Below are 24,666 nucleotides of genomic sequence, written 5' to 3' on the forward strand. Positions count from 1 at the left end.
AAGAGAAACAGGTGACAACAAAGGCTCCTATGGAGGTCCAGTGTGCTCTGACCATGAAGAGAGTGGGGGACAGTGCCCACGTAGACCAGTACTCTAAGGCTGTCGGTCTGGAGCCAGGTGAAGCTCAAGCGGCTTGGGCTGTGGGTGCAACTACTGAGGACAAGACGTGCCAAACTCACAGCTGACGTCACCCAGAGTACTCGCTTCCTGGTTTCGGCACGAGCTCTAGAACAGTTTTCTCCCTTCTGCCCAGCAGTAAACTCACATAACATGGACTTCATTTACAAAAGATAGGCTATGTTTATTGAGAGTCACAAGCAGCTGACTCACTCCGTGTGACTCACGCAGCAGCCACTTCCACTCGCTCCGTCCCGAGTCCTCGAGTCGGGGCTGAGGGGAAGGAGTGCTGCCTGGGCCCGCTCACAGGTTCACAAGCTTCTCATTGAGGGCAATCTGCGACTGGGTGAGATTGGCCAGGTAGGTCACCATCAGCAGGTCCTGGAAGAGAGGGAAGCGACGCTGAGTGAGGAGCTGGGTGGAAGGGAGCAGCAAGCTCTGTGATGGACGGTGGTGCAAGGACAGTCATGGGTACGTGACAGGTGGGAGAGATTAAGTATAAGCCCTGAAGGAAGAAGACAGGAGGAAAACGCTGAAGAACACTTTCTTGTCTCTACTGATAACTTATAGACTAGGCTGCCTGAGTTGAGATCCACGGGTAAAATTATGGGGTGGGGGGGTGTCTGAACTCAGATGGGGAAAATAAGAAATTGCATTTTCATTAACCTCTGAATTTAAGCATTTGTTTTGATCATGAATCTAGATAACAAGTCACAGTATCAGCAGTATTTGAGCCAATGGAATCAAGGAAGGAGAAAGAGGTCTTCGAACATGTGTACTATCTCTCTCTTCCTTCCTCCCAACTGGAAGACAAGGGGGGAAAGGATGAAGCCCTGTCTCCTCTGTTCCCCACCAGGCCATCTCTTCAATTCCCTTCACATCTGCGGAGGTAGGGGAGACGCAGGCTCCCTACCAGAAGCCCAGAAATGGCACTCACATTGATGTTGCTGTTGAGCATGGTCTCAAAGTCATCGGGAACAATCTTGGGTACTTGGTTAACCAGACTCATCAGGAAACGGCCCACAGTATTGTCAGCTGACACCTTTCCAGACTGAGCACCAAAACAAAGACTGAATGAGGCCCGTTTAAGGCTCACCACTGAGGCCGGTCATTTCTGCAGCCTCTCTCTGTGATGTAGGAGTGGAGCTCTACGCCCTCCTCCTTCCTTTTCCTGCCCCTCCTCACCAGCACATCCTCCGCATACTGCAACACTGTGCTCAGGGCGTCCTGGATACGAGCCGAAGCCCCTGCGACTTGCTGTAAGTCACTTGAGAGTCCAATCACCCGGCTGGGGCTAAAACAGGTCTTCATGATCAGATCAACTGCGGGGTTGGGTAGGGAGGTAGAAGAAACAGATTCACTGACTGCATCAGGAAGGAGACAATTTCTGACCTTCCAGCTAATTCTCCCACCTCTCTTTGGACTTGGTCAACTTTCCCAGACTCCCTTGCTCTGCCCTTGTCAGCGTTTCTTCCAGACAGAACTCAACTCCTGCACCCAGTATGCTAATCACTGGTTTTGGTCTCTTGAGTGCTGTGTAGCCTCTAGTACTGATAATCTCCCACCTCTACAATTTCACACATAATTCCTTGAGTCCCATTTATGTAGGAGAATGACTGTGACTCCTAGTCATCACAAACCTTAGATCAGTGGTTCTTCTTTAACCCACCCAAGGCCCTCCATCCTTGTTAGAGAGCAGCAACCCCCCCCTGTGAAAAACGCCAAAGACCCTGAAAGAGGGCACGGGAAGGCTACTCACCTCCAATGCGTTCGGTGTCATAATACGCATACTTCACGGTCAGAGGTGTGAACATCACCCCCATGGTCCTCCCAGGGACACCCATTAAAGTGCTGCGGAGAGAGAAGTCAAGGTAAGCAGACGGCCTTGACAGGGTTTCCAGGTCTAGTCCAGTCTTTTCCTACCAGGAAAGCAGTCACACCGATAGTATGGCTTCCAAGGTTCTGGCACAAGGTCTGAACCCGAGGTCTCACAGGAGCAGGTCACTTTCTTCCCTTAGCTCATTGCACACACCCGGCCCTTGGCCTGTGGGAGGGGACTCAGCTTCAGACCTGGCCTCGTCCCATCCGAGGGCGACTTCACACTGCCATCTCAGTGGAAAAGACGGAACACTGGACTTCCCCGGGGAGCTGGCTGCCCAGACATCCGCCCCCAAAGGAGGAAGAGCCAGGACTTCTCTGGGACTACGTGCCTTCATTCTAAACAGAAAATAGAGCTCCTCCTTCCGCATACTACCACCTGTCTTTCCCAACACCCCCATCAACTAGCTCTTCCACTGCCTCCACCACGTCAGTACTGTGATGTTACATCTACTGTACTCAATCCTGGGTTAACAGATGTGTCAAAGTAAGGACAGCCATTCTTTAACCTGTACCACCCTGAGTCCTGTGCTCAGGTCTAGGGATAAGGAGAAGCTACCAAGCATAACTCAGAAAAGCAGGAACACGGTGAAGGATCATGACCAAAACACCACGGGAGGATCGGCTAGCAACTGTGCAGTTCTCTTCCAGAAAAAACGACCCGAACAACATGACAGCTTTGCTCAGATTCCTAAAGGGCTGACATTTGAAACTGGTTAAGAGCAGTGAATAGAAACCTGAGGTACACCTAAGATCAGTAAGTAGAAATTCCCACAACAGAGTTTGTCTCAGAGAAAATACAACCTTTCTAACGCTAACTGCTGAGTGAGAAATGGCTTCCTGAGGAGGCAGGGAGTTGCACCTGCCTGGGGGGGAGGCCGGGTGCCATCTGGCTGTGGTTTGAATAGACAGCCTCTCGTGCTCCTGTGGCCCGGCCCTGCTCCCTGCTCACCTGACGTAAGCCTTGATGCTCATGCGCCCGTTCTGGAGGCCTGTGTCCACAGTGAGGTGGATGGGGCTGGGGGCCTCCCGGCTGTAGTACTCATGGATCAGCACCGAGTGCTCTGTGATGTCGTGGCCGGTAGCGTACCTGGAGAACAGAACCTCGCTGTGAACTCATGTCTACATGTGACATCAACGCCAGGCACGACAGCGGCAAGGATGTCTCTAGGTATGTGACAGCCCCATGCTAGTGACACCTAGTGACACTCCAAATACTAAAACAATAAACACAATGGAAACTCTATTACAGGGGTCGGGAACCTTTTTGGCTGAGTGAGCCATGAACGCCACATATTTTAAAATGTAATTTCGTGACAGCCATACAACGACCCATGTATGTTATGCATTATCCAATAAAAATTTGGTGTTGTCCCAGAGGACAGCTGTGATTGGCTCCAGCCACCCGCAACCATGAACATGAGCAGTAGGAAATGAATGGATTGTAATGCATGAGAATGTTTTATATTTTAACATTATTTCTTTATTAAAGATTTGTCTGCGAGCCAGATGCTGCCATCAAAAGAGCCACATCTGGCTCGCGAGCCACAGGTTCCCAACCCCTGCTCTATTATATCAAATCAAAAGCTGACTTAAGAGTTCTTGAAAAATTCCAAGTCATCAGCAAGACAAAAAAGATTTGTTTAGTAAAAGCTGCAATTGAAAAGAAGTATTTTTGGCCTCAAAGTATCAGAATTGCAAACAAAACACACTGAATTCAGAGCTCCCAGAGGTGCCAGACCTTCAGTTCTCTGTCTCCTGAAGAGGGAATAAAATATCTGGTCTGGTGGCAAAGGCCGTGGCAACCATCCAGAGGCTTTCCAATCCTCTCCACACCCCAACTTACCAGCCCAGAATGAGCTCATTTGGAGAGACTTTCTTGTGCAATTCATACATGTTCTTAGCAAACTCCATGTCAACAGCCACCTAAGGAGGGAAAGGAAGCTCACAAGCCAGAAGTCCACAGAAAAAGTAGGTAAAAAGACGAAGCCACCCACCGGACAGAAGAGGCCCATGAAGTATGTCCAATGGAAAGAAGCCCTTTGAACGATAGGAGCTGTAGCTATGAGCACAGCCCATTGTGTGGGGGAGGCCCGAGGGGGAGCCTAGCAGAAGAACAGCCACAGACGGCAGGGGCAGCTCCAATCCCCACTCACCTCGTCCTCGGACTCATTGTGCGGCACTGAAAAGCAGTTGGTGACTTCCACTGAGTGCTTGTCAACGGTTCCTGTGAGGGAGGATTGTCCACATGTCATGTAACCCAAAGGCTACTCACAGCCTCCACTTCTCAAAAGCTTTCAGGTTTTCAGAGTCAAAGCCAATGGACACAAACCTGAAATTATTAGCTCCAAGTTCAGTCACGTGCATCAATGAAACCAGAATTTTTCAGCCTCTAGACCAGGGATAGTCAACCTTTTTATACTCCACTTCTGTATCTCTGTTAGTAGTAAAGTTTTCTAACCGCCCACCAGTTCCACAGTAATGGTGATTTATAAAGTAGGGAAGTAACTTTACTTTATAAAATTTATAAAGCAGAATTACAGCAAGTTAAAGCATATAATAATAATTACTTACCAAGTACTTTATGTCGGATTTTCGCAAAGTTTGGCAGAATAAATCTTTATAAAACAACTTAACTATAATTAAATCTATCTTTTTATTTATACTTTGGTTTGCTCCGCTACTGCCCACCATGAAAGCTGGAACGCCCACTAGTGGGCGGTAGGGACCAGGTTGACTACCACTGCTCTAGACTTTCCCTCTATACTTAATCTACAGAGCTGCCGGAAGACTTTTATTATGTCTACACAGACCATCCATACAGTAGCCAAGGCTCAGAGAACAGTTTAGGGAGCTTCACCTGTACCTCTCTTTGGCCATCTGGTCCCACAGTCATAACTTTAACTCTACCTGTGAGCCTTCAACACCAATGTCAAGTCTTTTACTACAAACTCCTAGTCTAGTTCTGTTCACTTTATTCCCACTATACAATTATTTCTTGACCTCCTCAAGACTGCTAATCTCTTGACTGCTCTATTTCTTCCTACTCCCATCTTGACACTTTAAGTGAGTCCTTCTCCACCATCGGCCATAATGTTGCCTATACCAGTTAGTCTAATTCCACTTCACTATGGTTTCTGCCTCCTTAGCTGAAACTAAGTCCCCAAACCCAATGGATATATATTCTTTATTTTATTTTACTTCTCACTGGCATCCAAAACACTTGATCACTTCAAGCTTTTGAAATAATTATCTTCCATACCTCTATACCACCAGGGCACCTTTCTACTAAAGCATTTGCCACAGAGTATTCTAACTGCTTGTATACAAGACTATGTCTTCATCTTCAATTTAAGGTGAGAGTAGAGCTCATTTTATCAAGCTTTAAATTCTAAGTGCCCAACAATTTTATTATGCATAAAAACCACTGACAAGTTCATTTAACCAAATGAAATGATTCATAAATTAATATCTGACCAGGAAACATTTTTAAGTTTCTAGCAAGAACTCATGCTTTACTCTTCAGTAGATGCTTCCGCAGGGGTAGTCAACCTTTTTATACCTACCGCCCCCTTTTGTATCTGTTAGTAGTAAAATTTTCTAACCACCCACTGGTTCCACAGTAATGGTGATTTATAAAGTAGGGAAGTAGACCCGGGTTCGATTCCCGGCCAGGGCACACAGGAGAAGCGCCCATTTGCTTCTCCACCCCTCCGCCGCACTTTCCTCTCTGTCTCTCTCTTCCCCTCCCGCAGCCAAGGCTCCATTGGAGCAAAGATGGCCCGGGCGCTGGGGATGGCTCTGTGGCCTCTGCTCCAGGCGCTAGAGTGGCTCTGGTCGCAACATGGCGACGCCCCGGAGGGGCAGAGCATCGCCCCCCTGGTGGGCAGAGTGTCGCCCCTGGTGGGTGTGCCGGGTGGATCCCGGTCGGGCGCATGCAGGAGTCTGTCTGACTGTCTCTCCCTGTTTCCAGCTTCAGAAAAATGAAAAGAAAAAAAAAATAAATAAATAAATATAGTAGGGAAGTAACTTTACTTTATAAAATTTATAAAGCAGAGTTACAGCAAGTTAAAGCATATAATAATAATTACTTACCAAGTACTTTGTCGGATTTTCGCTGTTTGGCAGAATAAATCTTTATAAAACTTACTATAGTTAAATCTATCCTTTTATTTATACTTTGGTTGCTCCACTACCACCCACCATGAAAGCTGGAACGCCCACTAGTGGGCAGTAGGGACCAGGTTGACTACCACTGCTTTAGAACATCCCTCACTGTACCAGATGCCTGTCTGGAAGAGGATCTCAAGAGCTAGATTACAGCTGGTCTAACTAGAGTCACTGTAATAGTTGGGGCACTTAACACAAATGTTGGGTAAAGATTAATTCTTTAGTTAAATAGCTCTAGTTTGGAAAATTTGACAGTGCAGCTGAAAGAGTATTTATTGAGTGCCAAGTTAGTGATATGATAACTATTTATTATAATCTCAAAGCAGAGCACTCACAGCATGCTACCATGTTTTGGGAGGATAAGAATGGGGACAAGTGGAACTTTGGGATAAAGGACTGATACTGAACACTTTTACTGGGAGTCTGGAAGATGAGTGGAACTTAAAGAAAAAACAAAGGTAGAGTAGAAAGGGCATGTGTGGCAAAGAGAATGCAAAGGATTGGTTTGAGAAAAATCATGGCAATGCGTGGAAGATAATGTATTAATTGAAATCTCTGTAAAGTGCTACACTATCAAAAAACAAAGAGAGAGAGAGAGTAAATGCGTGTGTTTTAGGGGTGGTACAGGCCAGATGTGGTGGAGAAGGGCAACCAACAGCTGAGCTGTACCCAGTGGAGCCAGCGGTGAGATGCTTTCTGTAATAATTTAGTTCTCACAGAGACTAGATCTAAAGTAGCTCCTGAAGGAACGAGATTTTAGGTAATCTGTCCCAAGGCACATGGCTAATATTTGGTGGAATCTGCCTACAAATCATGTTCTCTTTGCAATACACCAACTGTCTTCTACTGCAGCACCATTACAAGTTCCAGAGTGAGAAAGAGAAAGGCTGCATGCAATTGGAGTGGGTTCACAAAGGTGTCTGGAACTTGTGACCACGATAAGATGGAGTGGAAATGAATTTGATGAAACCAGCAGTCCCCAGAAAAAGGGATATATTATCAGTGATTCTTCTTCAGTGCTCCTTTTACAAATTATTTTAACGTAAAATATTCCTTAAATTTGGAACATGGGAAGGGAAAAATTTATTCTCCGACATGAAGGTTAAGCAATATCACAGACAGACAACACAACTGTTTGTATCCAAACGGAGAACCAGATGCAGCTCTGGGGGAACTGGGTCTTCAGGATGGGCATCAGGTTTATGCATCAGCAACGCAGATGAACTGAAACCCTAAATGGGTCCCTGCCAAACCGGCTTACTTGTAGAGAGGGAAGTCTTTTAACGAGGTCTCCTTTGCCAACAGGATAGGAACTTTGTAAATACTTGGAAAATACAGGCATTTAGTAAGTAGATAAGAAGTGGAAACGTAGTTACAGGGCTTAGGTAGTCATGGATTTTTGACTTCCAGGTCGGCCTTCTAACTCATTTTAATAGGCTGGGACCAGCTATACTTGATGTGAAACGCTGCTGGAAAGATTAAAAGGTAAGTTATGCGGCACACGACCTTTACTTTACATATAACTACTCCTTATATATCTTTCGTTGCCCAAAAATGACAGCCGTAAAGTTCAAGTTCCTTTGGAAGGTAAGTGGCAGCAGGAAGGTGGAGTGGAGACATAGGTGAGGCCCACCGGGATGGGAAGAAAGGGGAGCAGGATAAGAGGAATGGGGGAGGAAGGAGAGAACACCCATTTTCCCTGCCCGCTCACCCAGCAGAGTCCCGATAACGCGGGCAGCACCCTCGTTGCGGCGCTCGTAGCTGTCCACGATGGAGGCCAAAATGACCGGGTGCAGCCGGACCACACGGCCGCCGGGGAAGGGGCCTGGCAGAGCAGGACCCACCAGCGCCTGCGCCGGGGTCTGCGCCGGGGCCGGTGCAGAGGTCGGGGGCTGGCCCGGGGCTGTGGGTGCAGCCGCCGCCGCCGCCGAGTCTGGGGAGGCGGCCGGCACGGGAGTGGGAACTGGAAGCGGCGCTGGGACTGGCGCCAGAGCTGGAGCTGAGGTCGGGGCCGCGTCCAGAGCTGAGGCTGGGGCCGCAGCAGGGGCTGGAGCGGCCGGAGCAGCACTCGCCGGTACCACCGGTGTGGCCATCTTGTCGAAAGAGTAGGAGCGTGGAGCGGAAAGGAGCCAGCTGACCAACATGAACAGCACGATAGGCTGAGGACGCGCCGCGTGAACGAGATCTTTATTCCTATTGGTTACTGATGATGCTTCTCACCGCAGGCCAATTTCCTGCTCTGAGCTTGTGCTCTTTGATCTCTGTCCGGTGCTCACTCAGTGAGAGTGGAGTTTAATAGTTCTGAGCAAACTTGGGACCGCGCTGGAAGTCAGATTAACCCAGTCTCAGTAGTTGCCGCTAGATGGAGGCAGAGGGCTGCGCAAAGGTCTTAATTCTGTTTTCAGACTTGGATAAAGGCCAATAAAAGTATTTTATACGTGCTGTGAAAGCCACATGCAAAAGAATGAAACTTGACTATACCTTGTTCCCGTGCACATTCCCATGGATGAATGTCACCCTGTTAAATTTAATTTTTTTAGGACTATATGATTTCTTTTGTTTAGAACTTAAATTTAGTGGGGTGACATTGATCAATTAGAGTACATAGGTTTCAGGCAAACATTTCTATACCATTTGAACTGTTGATTGCGTTCTGTGCCCATCACCCAAAGTGAAATCATTTTCAGTCGCCATATATTTGTTCCTCTTTACTCTCCTCCTACTCTCCTCCTTTTGGTACCCACTTCACTTTTATCTATGTTCATGAATCTCGGTTTTATATCCCACATATGTGTGCAATCATATAATTCTTAGCTTCTTCTGACTTATTTATTCCACTTAGTAAAACGTTGTCAAGGTCCATCCATGTTGTCACAAATGGCAATATATAATCATTTCTTTTGGCTGAGTAGTATTCCACTGTATATGGGTACCACATCTTTATCCAATGGTCTATCGAGTGGCCCTTTGGTTGTTTCCATGTCTAGGCCACCATGAATAATGCTGCAATGAACATGAGGGTGCATTTGTCTTTGCATACAGATATTTTCCAGTTTTTTTGGTAGATACCCAGTAGAGGGATTGCTGGGTCATATGGTAATTCTATTCTTAATTTTTTGAGGAGCCACCATACTGTCTTCTATAATGGCGGTACCAGTTTACATTCCCACCAGCAGTGACTGAGGTCCTTTTTCTCCATAACCTCTCCAAAACTTGTTATTACCTGTCTTATTGATAACAGCCAATCTAACAGGTGTGAGGTAGTATCTCATTGTGGTTTTGGTTTGCATTTCTCTAATAACTAGCAAAGATGAGCATGTTTTCATATATGTTTGCTGTTTGTATATCTTCATAAGCGAGGTGTCTGTTCAGGTTCTCTCCCCATTTTTTAATTGGATTTTTTTCTTGTTTGTTGTTGAGCTTTGTGAGTTCTTCATATATGTATTTTGGATATTAACCCCCTGTCAGAGGTGTTGCTTGCAAATATTATCTCCCACTTGGTCAGCTGCCTTTTTGGTTTTTTTGTCAGTTTCTTTTGCTGTGCAGAAGCTTTTCAGTTTAATATAGTCTCATTCATTTCTTTTTGTCTTTAGTTCCCTTGCCTTTGGGGTCAAATTCATAAAATATTCTTTATGGCCAAGGTCCATAAGTTTAGTACCTATGTTTTTATCTATGTAACTTATTGTTTCAGATCTTATATTTAGGTCTTTGATCCATTTTTGAATTGATTTTTGTGCATAGGGACAAGGTATAGTCAAGTTTCATTCTTTTGCATGTGGTTTTTCAATTTTCTCAGCACCATTTATTGAAGAGGTTTTCTTTTCTCCATTGTGTACTTTTGGCTACTTTGTCAAAGATTATTTGTCCATATATATGTGGTTTTATTTCTGGGCTCTCAATTCTGTTTCACTGGTCTGTATGTCTGTTCTGCCAATACCATAAAATATAACAATATATTAAAAACTAATACATCACAATCAATGGGATTTATTCCAGGAATACAGGGATGGTTCACCGTTTGTAAATTGATCGATGTAATATACCACATCAACAAAACAAAGGACAGATATCATATGATTCTTTCAATGGATGCAGAAAAGGCATTCAATAAAATACAGCATCCATTTATGTTTAAAACACTCAATAGAATGGGTATAGACTAAAAGTAACTCCACATAATAAAGGCTATATATGATAAACCATCATCAATATCATACTAAATGGTAAAAAAAACTGAAAGCTTTTCCTCTAAAATCAGGAACAAGACAAAGCTGTCTACTCTCTCCATTTCTATTTAACATAGTCCTGGAAGTCTTAGCCAGAGCAAGTCAGAGCAATCAGGCAAGAGAAATAAATAAAAGGCATCTATATCAGGAAAGAACTAGTAAAAGTATCACTTTTTTCAGATGACATGATCCTATATATAGAAAACTCCAAAGACTCCACTGAAAAACTATTAGAAACAATAAACCAACACAGTAAAGTGGCAGGATACAAAACCAATATATAAAAGCCTATTGCTTTTCTATATGCTAACAATGAAACTTAAAAAAAAAATGAACTAAAAAAACAATTCCTTTTACAATTGCAACAACAACAAAAATACCTAGGAGTAAACTAACAAAGGATGTGAAGGAAAACTACAAAGTATTATTAAGAGAAATTTTAAAAGATACACTGAAATGGAAAAATGTTCCCTGTTCATGAATGAGAGGAATCAATATAATTAAAATGACTGTATCACCCAAAGCAATATACAAATTTAATGCAGTCCCCATCAAAATCCCAATGTCTTTTTTTTAAAGACATAGAACAAAAAATGACCATATTTATATGGAGTCATAAGAAACCCCGAATAGCAAAGGCAATAATGAGGAAAAAGAATGAAGCCGGAGGTATCACACTACCTGACTTCAAATTATACTATGGAGCCATGATAAATTTAATTCTAATTTTAAAAAAGTGCCTTATAAAAGACTTTGGTTTTTTTGCCTGACCAGGCAGTGGTGCAGTGGATAGAGCGTCAGACTGGGATGCCGAGGACCCAGGTTCGAGACCCCGAGGTGGCCAGCTTGAGCGTGGGCTCATCTGGTTTGAGCAAAAGCTCACCAGCTTGGACCCAAGGTCGCTGGCTCGAGTAAGGGGTTACTCGGTCTGCTGAAGGCCCATGGTCAAGGCACATATGAGAAGGCAATCAATGAACAGCTAAGGTGTTGCAATGCTCAACGAAAAACTAATGATTGATGCTTCTCATCTCTCTGTTCCTGTCTGTCTGTCCCTGTCTATCCCTCTCTCTGACTCTCTCTCTGTCTCTGTTAAAAAAAGAAAGAAAAGGCTTTGTTTTTGACAGCGCCATAAGGTATCAATTTATTGGCTTATTTATTCAACAAATTGAATATGTGCCAAATGCTTTTTGTTAGGTGCTTGGGACATACCAGCAAACTAAACAAAGACTGTTGTCCCTGAAAAGTTTACGTTCCAGAGGGGAATGGAAAATAAGTACATTATATAATGTGTTAGAAGGTGGTAACTGCTAACTAAGAAAAAGGAAAAAGGAAAAACCAGCAGAGAGTAAGGGAGAATCAGGAGTTGAGAAGAATTAGGGTAGATCACAATGTGAATGTGAGATCTGAGTGGATTTGAAGAAGGAGAGGGAGGTGGCCATGGGATGAGGGGAGGAAGAGGCTCCAGGTAGAGGGGACAGCTAGTGCAAAGGCCTTAAGTTAAGAGCAGGTCTGGTGTGTTTGAGGGGGCTATTTGATGGCTTGAATGTTAAGATCAAGGCAGGGAGTAGCAGGTGATGAATCTCTAAATAGGGGCCAGGAAGCAGATCATTAAAGACTTCTAGGCCATGGTAAGGACTTTGACTTTTAGTCTGAGTGAGATAGGGAACCATTGCTGAGTTTTGAGCAGGGAACAGTTATGATCTGTCTTCATTTTAAAAGGATCACTCTGGCTGCTTTGCTAAGAATATAACGGGGGGGGGGGGGGGAGAGGGTGTTGCTGACTGGAGGAGAGGCAGGTGAGAGAGAAAGAACAGAGAAACATGGTAGGAAGATACCAAGTAATCTAAGTGAGAGATGATAGTAGTTGGCACCAAAGTAGTAGAAGTGGGCAGATTTCAGGTGTATTTGGAGGGTGGAAACAAGAGGATTTCTGATAAATTATTGTGATGTGTGAAAGAGAAGATGACTCCAATTTTTTTTGTGCTGAGCAACTAGTATGAAGAAGTTGTTTGACAGTGAAAGCTACAGGTGAAGCAGGTTTTTGGGAAAAGAGCATTTTTAGATACGTCACCATTGAAATGTCCATTAGACATCCTAGCAGAATTGTAGTGCAGTCAGGTGGAGATTCTAGTCTGTACTTTGGGAGATGTTAAACAAATAATACTCTGTAAAGCTGGTAGCATATGCCTGATATGCAGCAGTTATTAAGTGGTAGCTATTACTCTCACTATGTGATAAAAGGAGCTTTGATCCAAACTCACTGTGTAACTTTGAATAATCTATAACTTTTTTTTGAGCCCTACTTTCCTTCTTGCTATAATGGGGGTGATAACATCTGCCTGTCAGGAAACCTATCAACTCCCTTAATTAGGTCAAGTCCCAGCATCCAGCTGGCAAGTTAGCTGAGTGAGTTTGGGCTCCATAGCCCTGACTCTTATGCCCAAGAACTGCTTTCTCCTCGGAACTTTCTACTATGATTACTCCTACATAATCTTACTCCCCTACATAATCAGTGCTCTAGGTAAATACACATTATTTTTCAAATTCCCCCAAACACAGGTGAACATCCTATTAGAGAATGATTGAAAAGTGACTCTTGGGTTGATGACCTGCATCTTTAGCAACCCTAGTAGAGCATTGTCAGTGGAATTAGGGGGTGAGGAATATACATGGAAACCAAAATTCAGGTGTGAAAGAATGGTCAGTTTGAATCGATAGTAGTGAGTGCTGGCCACTCTCTCAAGGAAGTTACTGGGAAGGAAAAGAGACATTTAAGTCAGTAGCTGGGAGAACAGCAGGATTGCGAGGGGGACCATTTAGGCCAGAAGAGACTTAAGTATATTTTAAACTAAGGGTCAGGGTCTAGAGGGCAGGGAAAGATTGAATATACAAATGTGAGTACGGGGAGCTATTTCATGAAACAAGACAGAAGGGGAAGCCGAATGGAAAAGCTTAGATGAGAGGGATGGTCTTGGGCAGGATGAGGGACATGCTGGAGAAGTGGCCCTGGGCTGTGCCCTCCCTTCTGGGTGCCTTAGCCTGGGCTGCTGTCCTGAGATCATTCCATGATGAGAAGTCCAAAGGAAGGAACCACCCTCAGTGAAGAGGTGTTGCTGCCTCAAATGACCATGCAGAACCTTGGGACCGCCTACTCATATGTTGATTTGAATTCGATGTGGACACTTTATTACTGAGAACTTTGTCTTTATATTGATGGCTTAGAGATTTTTCTCTTGGGTAAGTAAGGATAAAGGGATGTGAGAAGGATCAGAGACACGTTGGAGAGAGAAGGGACATTATAGGAGCTCCTGTCAAATGGAAGTGAAGGCAAGGTGATCTGAGAACAGCAATGCAAGGGTGGGCTCAGCCATAGGACAATGGATCATATTTGGAAGAAGGGCAGAGAGTGAGCCATCAAAGGCATTGATGGATCAGTCAATTATGGGAGGACCCAGTGCAGCCTGGAGACCTCAAGGATCTGGTCAGCTTTTGTATTTTTCTCCAGACACATAGTTCATGGGCAAGAAAGAGATCACTGACATGGTCTTCTCAGGGGTGCTGACTGGTCAGGACAAGGGAGAGCATACATCCAGGATGCTTGCTTTTCAATGGCTGACTGAGGGATCCAGGGGGGCTCAAACCTATTTATAGAATGAGTGTATAAATGTGTGTGTGTGTGTGTGTGTGTGTGTGTGTGTATGTGTGCGTGAGAGGGAAGGAGGGGGAGGAGAGACAGAGAGAGAGCCATACCCATCAAGTTAGTTTCATCTATCTGTCTGTTTCTCTGACTTTCTGTTTTGTCTGTTCATTTCCCTCTTGTGCCTCTTTGTATCTCTTCTGCATACTTCCATCCCTGGTCTGTCTCTTTTTTCTCCATCCCTCCCCTTTTTGGAACTCAATTGTACCACTGGTAAATTCCACCCACAGCCAGGCCAGGGTTAACAAGGGAGGGGAGGTCTCATTTCATTTCCTGCCTCCACCCTCCAATTAAAATTGGTTCTTCTGCATCTCATTTCTAGTTCCTTCAGAAGTGACTCTCGGTTCCTGGCCCCAGTGATCTCCAGACCTAAGAGGCAGACCTTAGAGCCTTCATCTATAGTAAGTGGCCTCACTCCTCTCTTCTGGCACAGGATCTACAAGGCTGTGTCTCACTCTGTTTTTCCATCTTGACCTCTTGAGCGTGGCTCTTTGCTATAATGTTTGTCTCTAGCCTCAGTTTGGTTAAGGCTTGAGGAGAGACCAATAACCATTCCTGCCTATTCTCCTGGAGTCTGGGAGAACTCCCCGAGCAATGGGACGGGAGGCGTGGAGGGGGAGGAAAGATGCCCCATGCCCAGAGGCTCCCAGCAGTCACCCCGTAGCTCCTCCCCTCCTCTCCTAGCCTTCTCACCCTTAGGGGATGCTCTTACTCATCTTTTAGGGAGAATACAGGGACCACCAGACAGGACTATCTTCACCTTCTGACCACAAACCCTACACACCTGCCTTGTTGACCAAACAACCTCTCTCAAGTTTCCTTCAGTATAGTGTTCTCCATTCTCCTGCCAAAGGCTATCCCAATCCGCATTCCCAGTTCTCTCCTCTGTACTTCTCTCTCGCTCTCCAGCACTTCTAACTTGACCCTTCTGTTGGATGCTATTTATTTATTTCTTTATTTGCCAGCATTGGCCACCCTCTCCTGCATCCCAACACGCTAAACCTTGTCGCGACTCGACTTTGCCTCAGGTCTGTGCTGCCTCCTTGGGCTGCCAAGCTTCTTGTGAAAGATTCCTCCATACATATTTTTTCTTTTCGCAACTACACCTGTGAGCTCCACTTCTTTACTACTGATCCTTTCCTTGTCATTTTTTATTTTATCAGAGTGACCCGAACTCCTGGTTTAAAAAGCCAATTAGCATTAAAAAAGATTATGCTCCAAGTAATGTAGTTCTCTGGCCCGCCTCCCCCTCCCCTACCCCAAGTCTTTCTTCCCAGGCAACTACTTTAGCTTTTAAGCTGTCTCTTCTTATATCTCTGCACTTCTAAAGGCGTGTATCCTGCTACCTTTTGATTCATCAGTTTGAGGCATTATCTACTACTGACTTCCTATACCAGCGCCTTAGCAGTATGCTTATATTAGATCAGTTCTGATATGCAGTGGTTACATTGTTATTTCTATGCAAATGTTATTAACACCTGAGTGTTGTAATTAACTATTATGTAAACTTCTGGCTTCCTTTTTTGTTTTGCCTTTGATTTTTTTTTCTAGAGCTAGTCATTTCCTTGTTTTGCTTTCTCTTGTCTAGGGTTCTTGCTGTTTACTGTTCGTGTCCCACACCTTGTAACAACAGCCTCTCAGTGGGGTATTTGGAGGCCAGCGGCACCAGTACATCTGTCAATCCCTTTTCTCCTTGGAAAGGGCCTGAGAACCCATTTTGCTCCATCAGGCTTCCTGGGCCACCTGCCGTCCAGGCCCTCTGACCAGCCGCCTAGGACTTGGCTCCTTGTTTGGGTTCCTGTTTCAGTAAGCTCCGGTCTTCCTCCTTTTTGTCTTTGGTGAAGCACACCCTCCAATGGTTTCAACACTTAAAGAAAGGGTGTCGTGGCTAAGGATGTGACGGTGACAGCACCCCAATTCCCCTGATTCTCAAGTCAAACTACCCCCGCCTGGCCAGGAGTCAGGCTGTAGGTAAGGGCTGGGGTGTCAGAGCGGGAGCGGGAGGGTCTCCCGGACTCATTTTCCGTGGGTGAGAGCGTTCATCCCTCGGGCCCCTCCCTTGTTTCTCGACCTTAATAGACGGAGGAATGAGGTCAAGTTCTTCTCCGGTGAGCAGTGCTCATCCACTGACAGTCAGGCGGGCCGTGTGGGTGTTTGTGCTTCTTCATGGGTCGGCCCCAGCGTGCTAGGGTCCGGTGGGCTACAGAGGGTGCGTGTCTAGGTATTCACACCCAGCCTTTATCTACTTTTTTCTGATTTCCAAAGTTTATTAAAAATAAAAAAATAGAAAAATTTGACATAAAATGTCAGTTTTAGCTTCTGCATTGTTGTACACATGAACAAAAGAATGAAACGTAATTTTTTTGTTAAAACCCGTTGCGCATGCCCACAGTGGTAGCCAGGCCAGTTGATTCAGTTCACTGTGATGGGGGGTGGAGCATGGCGCCTGTGAACTGAGCTTTAAAATAGGCATCCACTGGACACTCGCCACTATCCTGACACCCAGCCTTTTAATACAAACCTCACCAAGCAGAGGTGAACTAGGGGGTTTGGGCAAGTGGACCAGGCCTGGCTTGGGAAGTTGTCCAATCAGAAAAGGGATCCGTTTCAGTTCGGTCCACAGGACCTTGCTTGTCGGGCTCCTGCAGCAGGGAGCTCATCATCGCTGAGTCACCTACCTCAGTTCTCCCAACCTACACACACCGAACGCCTAGAGGGCACATCTGGGCAGGCACCGGTGCTGTCTTCTCTTGTTCTTTCCTGAATTAGCTCCGCTAACAGCAGAGATTTGTAAGGGAGCCTGAGGCTTCATTGTAACTTGTTCCTGTCAAGTGGCCTGGTTTCCAAGGTGCCCTATGACATGCAGCCAAAGTCCCTGTATTCTAACAGATTCCTAAAAGTTTCTCTCTTCTTTTGGTATGCAGTCAAAATGCTGATATTTGAAACTCAGCCACTTTCCTCGTTCCCAGATGCCTTTAGCCTCGCTCTCAGACATCTCACTACCGAGGTGGATTCCCTGTTGGCTTTGAATCACAGGGATCATTCTGAACTCTGAGAGCTTTCTACTCATTGTTGATTTTCTTCTTCTGAAGACTGCCACCAGCCAACATTTGAGTTCTGGATGTTAAATACGACTCAAGGCCCTGCTCTCTTTTCTCTACTGCTTTCTTCTCTAAACTTCTCTCCAGTTTTTGGTAGCATTTAGCCTGGCCACCTGGTTTCTGTGCCTACTGGGTCTTTGTAATTTCATCTCTTTCTGTCTCTCCATCTACCCACATCACAGATCAGAATTTAAACCCTGCCTTGGGGCCCAGCGGTCTAGCTCTGGAAACTTTTGAAAATCTGTTTTTCTCTGACTGTCAAATTTCTCATCTGGAGTGATTCCCAAGAACGTTTATGTGATAATCAAAAGGGATGGTATACAGGGTGGGGCAAAAGGAGATTTACAGTTATGAGTATATGAAACACAGAGTTTATTCCTATATCGTTACTTATTAATTATTACTATTATTATTTTTTTAAGTGAGAGGAGGGGAGATTGTGAGACAAACTCCCACATTCACCCTCACTGGGATCCACCCAGCAACCCCTTTCTGGGGCCGATGCTCAAACCAACTGAACTATTTTTAGCACCTGAGGCTGATACACTGGGACCAACCAACCCATTCTCAGCGCCTAGGTCCAATGCTCAAACTAGTCAAGCCATTGGCTGCAGGAGGGAAAAAAAGAGAGAAGGGGGAGAGAGAGGGAAAGAGAAACAAATGGTCACTTTTCTTGTGCATCCTGACCAGGAATTGAACCTGGGATGTCCATACTCCAGGCCAACGTTCTATCCACTGAGCAAACCAGCCAGGGCCTATAGTATTATTTCCCATACAAACAACTATAAGACAACTTTTGCCCACCCTGTATGTTAATCCCCCAGTACAAAGTGAGCCCTCAAAGAGGCTGTTTCTTATTATGACTTGAACTTGTCTACTAATCTGAATGGGAAGACTTCTAGCTTTGAAATCTGTGTGTTACTGAGACCATGAGTAACTGGCTGATGTGTGAGGCCAATGAGCTGATGAGTACAGAGAGTATAATAGTTGGGTGTTTTTTTTTTTAACCTTTTTGCCATATCTCTGCAGTCTCAGAAATACATAATTATTTTCCTAACCCAAACGTCTAAAGAGGCATAGGACCTGACAAACAACATGTGTAAGAGGGAGAGAGGAGAAAGAGAGAGAGATAAACATCGACACACCCACATACCTGACTTCTACTGGTCACACAGACAGTAGGGAAGAGGCAGGCAGGGGCTTTTCCTCGCCATCCCCGCCTCTCTTGGCCCTTGGCGTGTCTCTCTCCTCCTAGCGTACACTCAGTGGCTTGCCAAGCACCCAGAAAGCAGGGCAGACTGAGCGCCTTCAGCGTGCTCTTCCCTCAGCCGTGCACCTCTTCTTTATTCTCACCCCCACGCCCTTCTCCAGGTTTTCCAGGTCACAGGTCTGAACGTGACACTTCACACCATGGCGCTGGCCAGCAACCCACGGGACGCATTGCTTCAGGCCTTGAGTGACCTGGACGAAAATAGCTTCAAGATATTAAAGTTCCACTTACAGGATAGAACCCTGCTGGAAGGCCACGGGCTGGCCCGAGGGGAGCTGGAGGGCCTTAGTCCAGTGGGTCTGGCGAATCGGCTGATTTTAAGGTTTGGAGTACAGGAGGCTGTGAGAGTGGTGCTCCAAGTCCTGAGGGTCATGCACCTCTTAGAACTTGTGGACCAGCTCAGCCACATTTGTCTAAATGGTGAGTACAGCAGGGGACAGGGGGAGGTCAGGGTGGCACTGGTTCTCCCCCTCCCACATGACATTTCCGAAAATCCCATGGCCTGTAATTTATGCCTTCTTTCACTATTGCCCTATGCCCTTGCCTGGGAGCCCCAGTGCCTGAGGGTCCTAGTAGTCCTAGTGGCCTTCAGCTGAAGACCCTTGACAACTGTGGGGTGAAGGGCCTGAGCCCAGGGTGGGGAGTTATTTATAGAAAGATCAGAGTATCTTATGGCCTCAATGCCCTACCCTTATCTCCAGTTGTAGTGCCAGGGAAAGGGGGAATCTGGAGAAAGGGACTTAGAGATTGGGAATGGTGTTGGTGAAGGCTTTCCACTAACTAGAAGAAAACAGCACAGGGCCGGGAGTCAGACCTTCCCCGCTGCTCTTCCGGCGGGCGGTTCGGGCTGACTCAGAGAGGACAGCCCACTCCTGCACCTTGCTCTTTCAAGGAACTGGTGGATGGATGGTGCCCTAGAGAGTGGGGCGGGCATAGAGCCCATGTGACCTCCTATCTCTTCTCATGGGGCACTGAAGAGAAGGAAGTGTCTGTGGTGCCCATGCCCCCTCCACGGGCCCTTTCATGCCTGAGGGCTCCTGGGACGTGGAGATGGGAGGTTCCATAGACTCAGCTGTGCCTCCTGCTCAGGAGCTGGTGTATCTGTAGCCTGGCCTGACCTTGACCTAGAACCGGCTCTATGCTTCACCCTCCTGCAGCTTCCCTTTCCTTTGTCCTCTCCACTCTCACCATTTAAAACCGGGACATTTCACATGCACACTCTTCACACACACAGAGACTTTTGCACATACATATATTCTACAAACACGCACTGACATGCCTTCCCTGCACAAAATACCCAAGCTTCCATAAGCCCATTCCCACTGGCACGTGTGGACACAAGTCCTCACTCCTTTCCCACAGGTAGTCACACACTAAACACACCTTGCATACTTACACAGATGTGCATGCAAACACCACAAGTGCATATAAACATCTGTGCACACACTCCTACATATATGTACAGTGGTCCCTCCCCATGAAGCCAGAAGTCTAACTTTCATGGAGATACAAGTTAAAAGAGAGTAGAAGATGAGACTAAAGAACAGAGTCCAGAGTTTAAGGACCATTTTGTCTTCCTTTATTCCGATTTCTCCTCCTAATGCCCCTCCTGTCTGGCTCAGATTACAGAGAAATATACCGAGAGCATGTGCGCAGCCTGGAGGAGAGGCAAGAAGAGCAGATTAGCTGCAGCTATGTCCAGCTGCTCCTGGTGGCCAAGCCCAGCTCAGAGAGTCCCGAGCAGGAGCTGGGCTCTGTCACGGTGGAGGCTTTGTTTGATGCAGGGGAAAAGCCAGACCACGGTCCCCCCACAGTGGTGCTCCAGGGCTCCGCTGGGACTGGAAAGACGACACTGGCAAGGAAGATAGTGCTGGACTGGGCCAGAGGCGTCCTATACCCAGGCCAGTTTGATTATGTCTTTAACGTGAGCTGCAGAGAAGTGCTCCTGCTGCCGGAGCCTACCCTGGACCAGCTCCTCATTTGGTGTTGTGGGGACAGTAGAGCACCTCTCACAGAGATTCGGAGGCAGCCAGAGCGGCTCCTGTTCATCCTGGATGGCTATGATGAGCTGCAGAGGCCCTTTGCGGCAAGGCTGAATAGGCTGGGCTCCAGTCCCGCGGAGGACATGCTGCGCCGTCTCATCAGGAGACAGCTACTTCCCACGTCCTCCCTCCTCATCACCACTCGGCCGCTGGCTCTGCGGAACCTGCAGTCCTTGCTGAAACACCCATGCCACGTCCATGTCCTCGGCTTCTCTGACACCGAGAGAGAGAGGTATTTCAGCTCCTATTTCACAGATGAGGAGCAAGCCAAAAAGGCCATTGACTTTGTACGTGGAAATGACGTTCTCTACCAAGCATGTCAGGTTCCGGGTATTTGCTGGGTGGTCTGCTCCTGGCTGAAGCGGCAGATGGAGAGAGGTGAAGAGTTCTCAGAGACTCCCAGTAATGGCACTGACATCTTCATGGCCTATGTCTCCACCTTCCTGCCGCCCAACGACACTGAGGGCTGCTCTGAGCTTACCCGAGACAGCGTCCTGAGGGGCCTGTGCGCCTTGGCAGTTGAGGGGATCCAGCACCAGCGGTTCCTGTTTGAAGAAGCTGACCTCAGGAAGCACAGCTTGGATGGGCCTAGCCTCACTGCTTTCCTGAGCAGCCATGATTACCAAGAGGGACTCGACACCAAGAAGTTCTACAGCTTCCGCCACATTAGCTTCCAGGAATTTTTTCATGCCATGTCCTACCTGGTGAAAGAGGACCAGAGCCAGCTGGGGAGAGAGTCCCTCAGGGAAATGAACAAGCTGCTGGAAGAAAAGGGGCATACAGGGGACAGGGAGATGACCCTCACTATGCAGTTTTTATTGGACATATCGAGAAAAGAGAACTCTTCGAACTTCGACCTAAATTTCTGTTTCAAAATTGCCCCTTCAATAAGGCAGGATCTGAAGAATTTCAAAGAACAAATGAGCTCTATAAAGCATAACAGGACCTGGGATTTGGAATTCACCCTGTACGAGTCTACAGTAAAGAACCTGGCCAGGAGTGTTCACTTGAGCAAGGTCTCGCTCAAGATGGAACATTCAAATGAAAAGAAAGCCCACAGAAGCAGATTTTCTGTCAAAACCAGCCTCAGTGATGCAGAAGAAGAGGAGCAAAAATGTGCACTTGTGGACAAAGGTAGTAGAGCAGGGACTCAAAAGAAGGCTTCTAAGGAAAAGACAAAGGAAAGAGAAACTAGGGACAAGGGGACAGGAAGCACAGAAAGGAGAGAGCAGAGCTGAAGGAGGATGGTGGGGTGGAGAGACAGGAGGACGGGGAAAACAGAGAAGAACGGAATGGAGACATGTGAGACTCAATTAATGGGCACAGGGAGAGGAAGGCCAGAGGAGCGAATAGAAAAGAATAGTAGATAGAGGATCAGCAGACTTGGAAGATAGGATGTGGGGAAAAGCCAGGTGGAATGAGTCCTTACAAACACCCACATTTGTCAACAGTGGCTCACGTTCAGTTATTTAGCACTGCCCCCCTTCTCCCATAGAGTCTGACATGTGTCTGACATGTGACTCTTTCCTAAACAATAAAGTCCTTAATATAATAAAATGTGGATTGTGCTCAATCTATCAGATTGGATAATGTGAAGCATGTCATTGACAATATTTAAAGGGAATATTGTACTGTGATATAATGGATTGCGATCAGTTGTTGCTTAAATAAATAGTATTTCCTCGTCTTTCTAGAAACTTCTAGAATTTCCATGTTAAAAATGAGCTATGGCTTGTCACAGATCTTTGGTCTTAGAAGCTCTACTGTGACTTCACTTATCTCTGTGCTAATGACATGCCACTGTTGCCTATTCCTGTACCGTGAATTAATTTCTTATTTTTTATTTTTAGAAAGACCAGTCATTTCCAAGCACTAACTTATTACCTCTTTTTCTGCTTCAGTCCCCTCTGTTTAGAAAAGAAGAAGAAGGAAAGGAATTGTAGACGTAGGTGTGGTCTGTTCCCAAACCTTCATTTCATAGGCGAGGAAACTGAAGTTCAGTCAGGAGCCCCATTTATCTCTGGGGTTTGTAGATGCCCCCAAAGACTCCGTGCAGGCACCGCGGACCGTCTCCCACGATGGCCTTTGCTTCTGGCTCCAGTGCAGCTGAACGCTGATGCTGCCTTGGACTCTCTCAGTGCCTCACAGGAAGTTACAGATGCTTCTCTTTGCTTCTCACACACTTTGATTGCTGTCAGGACTCCTCATAAATTGACTCCACATATGGCAATTCTGGCAATCTGCTGGATGTGCCCAGACCTCTGAATCCAAGGGATCTCAGCCCTAAGTGGTCAACTTGGTATGCCACGACAACAAGTATTATTGACTCTTCTTCTCACAGGAAGTTTGGTGGCACTACATTTGATAATTATTTACATAGCCTGTTAACACATAGATTACAAGTGCAAGTAGAATGTTAGGAAACATTATGTCTGGGCATGTACTTATTTAAAAAACAACCTGTACTGGATTACTGAAGAGGCTGGTTGGCACCAACTGGGCTAGGTAGGCTGTGTTAACCGTGAAAGAATGTGGGTGACATTCAGCAGGCCAACTCCTAAATGTCATAGAGACTTTAGGAACAATAAACAGGTGTCCAGCCATGTTACTGGATTTTCCTGCAACTATATTTAAAAATATATATAGTTCTAACATCTAACTGAGGTTTAGACATGTTATTTCACATAGGATTCACATTCAATTCAAACTAGCTTTAGCAGAAATTAAATGACTTATTGTATTTATTTAAATAAAAAAAGAACCCTGACTTCCAGTTTTAGGTACATCTTGCCCATCCTAACAGTATCATCAAGGCTTTCATTCTCTCTCTTCACTGTTGTTTTTATAGTTTCCTTTGGCTCTTATTTCAGAAAGTAACCTTTATGTGTCAGAGAAGATGGGCACAGGGACTTCAATTTAAATCGTCGTTACAGTCAATAATCCCAAAGGAAGAGAATAGTCTTCACTGATAGCTGTTCAGGGACACTGTGGGTGGGTTCTGACCTGACCTGGGGTATGTGCCAACCCTCAAACAATGCCTGTGGTCTGGAAGGTGAACTTCTCTGATTAGCTGGACCTGAGTTTCAAAGCCTAGGCCAGTTTGCCACATCCCTACGCTGAGTAAGAAAGGATCAGCACCTTCAGAAACGCGTGGAATAGGACAGTGGCTCCCCAGAGGAGAGGGTTTTGAGCAGAAAAAATAATAACATGTCACACAGATAGGTACATAGACACAGTGTGTCTGATGGATTGGAGTTCCCTGGGGGGGCTGGGTGAAAGAGAGAGATAGTGAGCCCCCCCACCTTGTGTAGAAGTCTGGAAGGATGGGCTCAACCAGGCTACAGAGCCTGGTGGTCAGAGAACGTAGCGATTCCAGGAGCAGCGGGGGTCTGGGCCTTTCCTAACAGCCTCCTTCCGAAGGGTGGGAGGTATGAACCGCGGGAAAGAGAAGTTTGTGGCCAAAAGGAAGGAACACTGTCCCGAGGGAATAGCTGTGGGAACCCCTTCTGAAAGTGGGGTTTAAGAGTGGCCGGTGGAGGAGGGTAGTGGACAAAATACATACAAGATGCCCACTTACATTTAAATTTCAGATAAACACTAATATTTTTGCATGAGACATACTTATATTAAAATTACTTGTGTTTTTTTTTAATCTGAAATTTAAATTTACCAGGGAGACCTGTGTTTTTATTCGCTCAATCTGGCAACCCTGACTGGGGGAGGATGGAGGGGGCCACAGCTGTGAGCTGCACGAGTTAAGACACCAGCTGCTCTAGCTTCAATTACTCCTGAAACTCTCCCCGACTCTCCTGTCTTCCCTGGGACTTTTTAAAGGAAAGTGGCCTTTGGTAGCATTCACAGACTGGCGGGGTTCCTGTTACAGATTAAAGATGTGAGTATTCTTGGAAATATTTGGGGAAGGGTTGCCAGAAAAAGACTGAATTTATGTTAGCAAATCTGTGGCAACTTTGAGATTGGGTCAGTGTGCTACACGTGACACTTACCTATACTGTCCAGTGAAACCTGGAACATGGTTACCAACCAGACAAGGAGTGACCAGCAGAAAATGCAGCAAGTCGGATGTATGGGAAGTGGCTTGTCACTTGCAGAGAAAAGTCACCCAATTGTGCCTGCTTGCTGCTTTTAGTATGTCTCTGTTACATTG

At 46.0% G+C, this 24,666-nt stretch overlaps 2 protein-coding genes across 5 annotated transcripts; one reads left to right on the forward strand and one right to left on the reverse strand.

Annotated features, from left to right (window-relative positions):
* Window positions 1-276: 276 nt before the first annotated feature.
* EIF3F (eukaryotic translation initiation factor 3 subunit F) lies at window positions 277-8,284 on the reverse strand. The gene is made up of 8 exons (XM_066366361.1): window positions 7,877-8,284; window positions 4,152-4,222; window positions 3,842-3,921; window positions 2,948-3,085; window positions 1,877-1,968; window positions 1,303-1,439; window positions 1,055-1,168; window positions 277-498 (listed from the first exon to the last, which is right to left on the reverse strand). Exons 1-8 carry the CDS (start codon window positions 8,256-8,258, stop codon window positions 421-423), a joined length of 1,092 nt encoding a protein of 363 aa, XP_066222458.1. The 5' UTR covers window positions 8,259-8,284; the 3' UTR covers window positions 277-420.
* Window positions 8,285-14,427: 6,143 nt separating this feature from the next.
* On the forward strand, window positions 14,428-22,136 carry NLRP10 (NLR family pyrin domain containing 10). Of its 4 annotated transcripts, none has more exons than XM_066366372.1 (3): window positions 14,428-14,489; window positions 18,570-18,879; window positions 20,082-22,136. In XM_066366372.1, exons 2-3 carry the CDS (start codon window positions 18,600-18,602, stop codon window positions 21,737-21,739), a joined length of 1,938 nt encoding a protein of 645 aa, XP_066222469.1. In that variant the 5' UTR covers window positions 14,428-14,489; window positions 18,570-18,599; the 3' UTR covers window positions 21,740-22,136. The 4 variants fall into 4 exon arrangements, with proteins under 4 accessions (XP_066222469.1, XP_066222484.1, XP_066222477.1 ...); XM_066366387.1 differs by having other exon boundaries at window positions 14,473-14,489; window positions 18,561-18,879; XM_066366380.1 differs by lacking the exon at window positions 14,428-14,489 and adding an exon at window positions 15,677-16,059 and having other exon boundaries at window positions 18,561-18,879.
* The last annotated feature ends 2,530 nt before the right edge of the window (window positions 22,137-24,666 follow it).

Source organism: Saccopteryx leptura, chromosome 1 (genome assembly GCF_036850995.1).
Source record: "Saccopteryx leptura isolate mSacLep1 chromosome 1, mSacLep1_pri_phased_curated, whole genome shotgun sequence".
Classification (NCBI taxonomy): Eukaryota; Metazoa; Chordata; class Mammalia; order Chiroptera; family Emballonuridae; genus Saccopteryx; species Saccopteryx leptura.

Bases quoted from the DNA above. Each gene is read 5' to 3' on its own strand.
- EIF3F (XM_066366361.1), bottom strand. From the start codon at position 8,258: ATGGCCACACCGGTGGTACCGGCGAGTGCTGCTCCGGCCGCTCCAGCC. The intron at 3,086-3,841 runs GTAAGTTGGGGT...TCTGTTCTCCAG, and splicing joins AATGAGCTCATTCTGGGCTG to GTACGCTACCGGCCACGACA. The intron at 499-1,054 runs GTGAGTGCCATT...CCTCTCTTCCAG, and splicing joins TGCTCAACAGCAACATCAAT to GACCTGCTGATGGTGACCTA.
- NLRP10 (XM_066366372.1), top strand. From the start codon at position 18,600: ATGGCGCTGGCCAGCAACCCACGGGACGCATTGCTTCAGGCCTTGAGT. The intron at 18,880-20,081 runs GTGAGTACAGCA...TGTCTGGCTCAG, and splicing joins CAGCCACATTTGTCTAAATG to ATTACAGAGAAATATACCGA.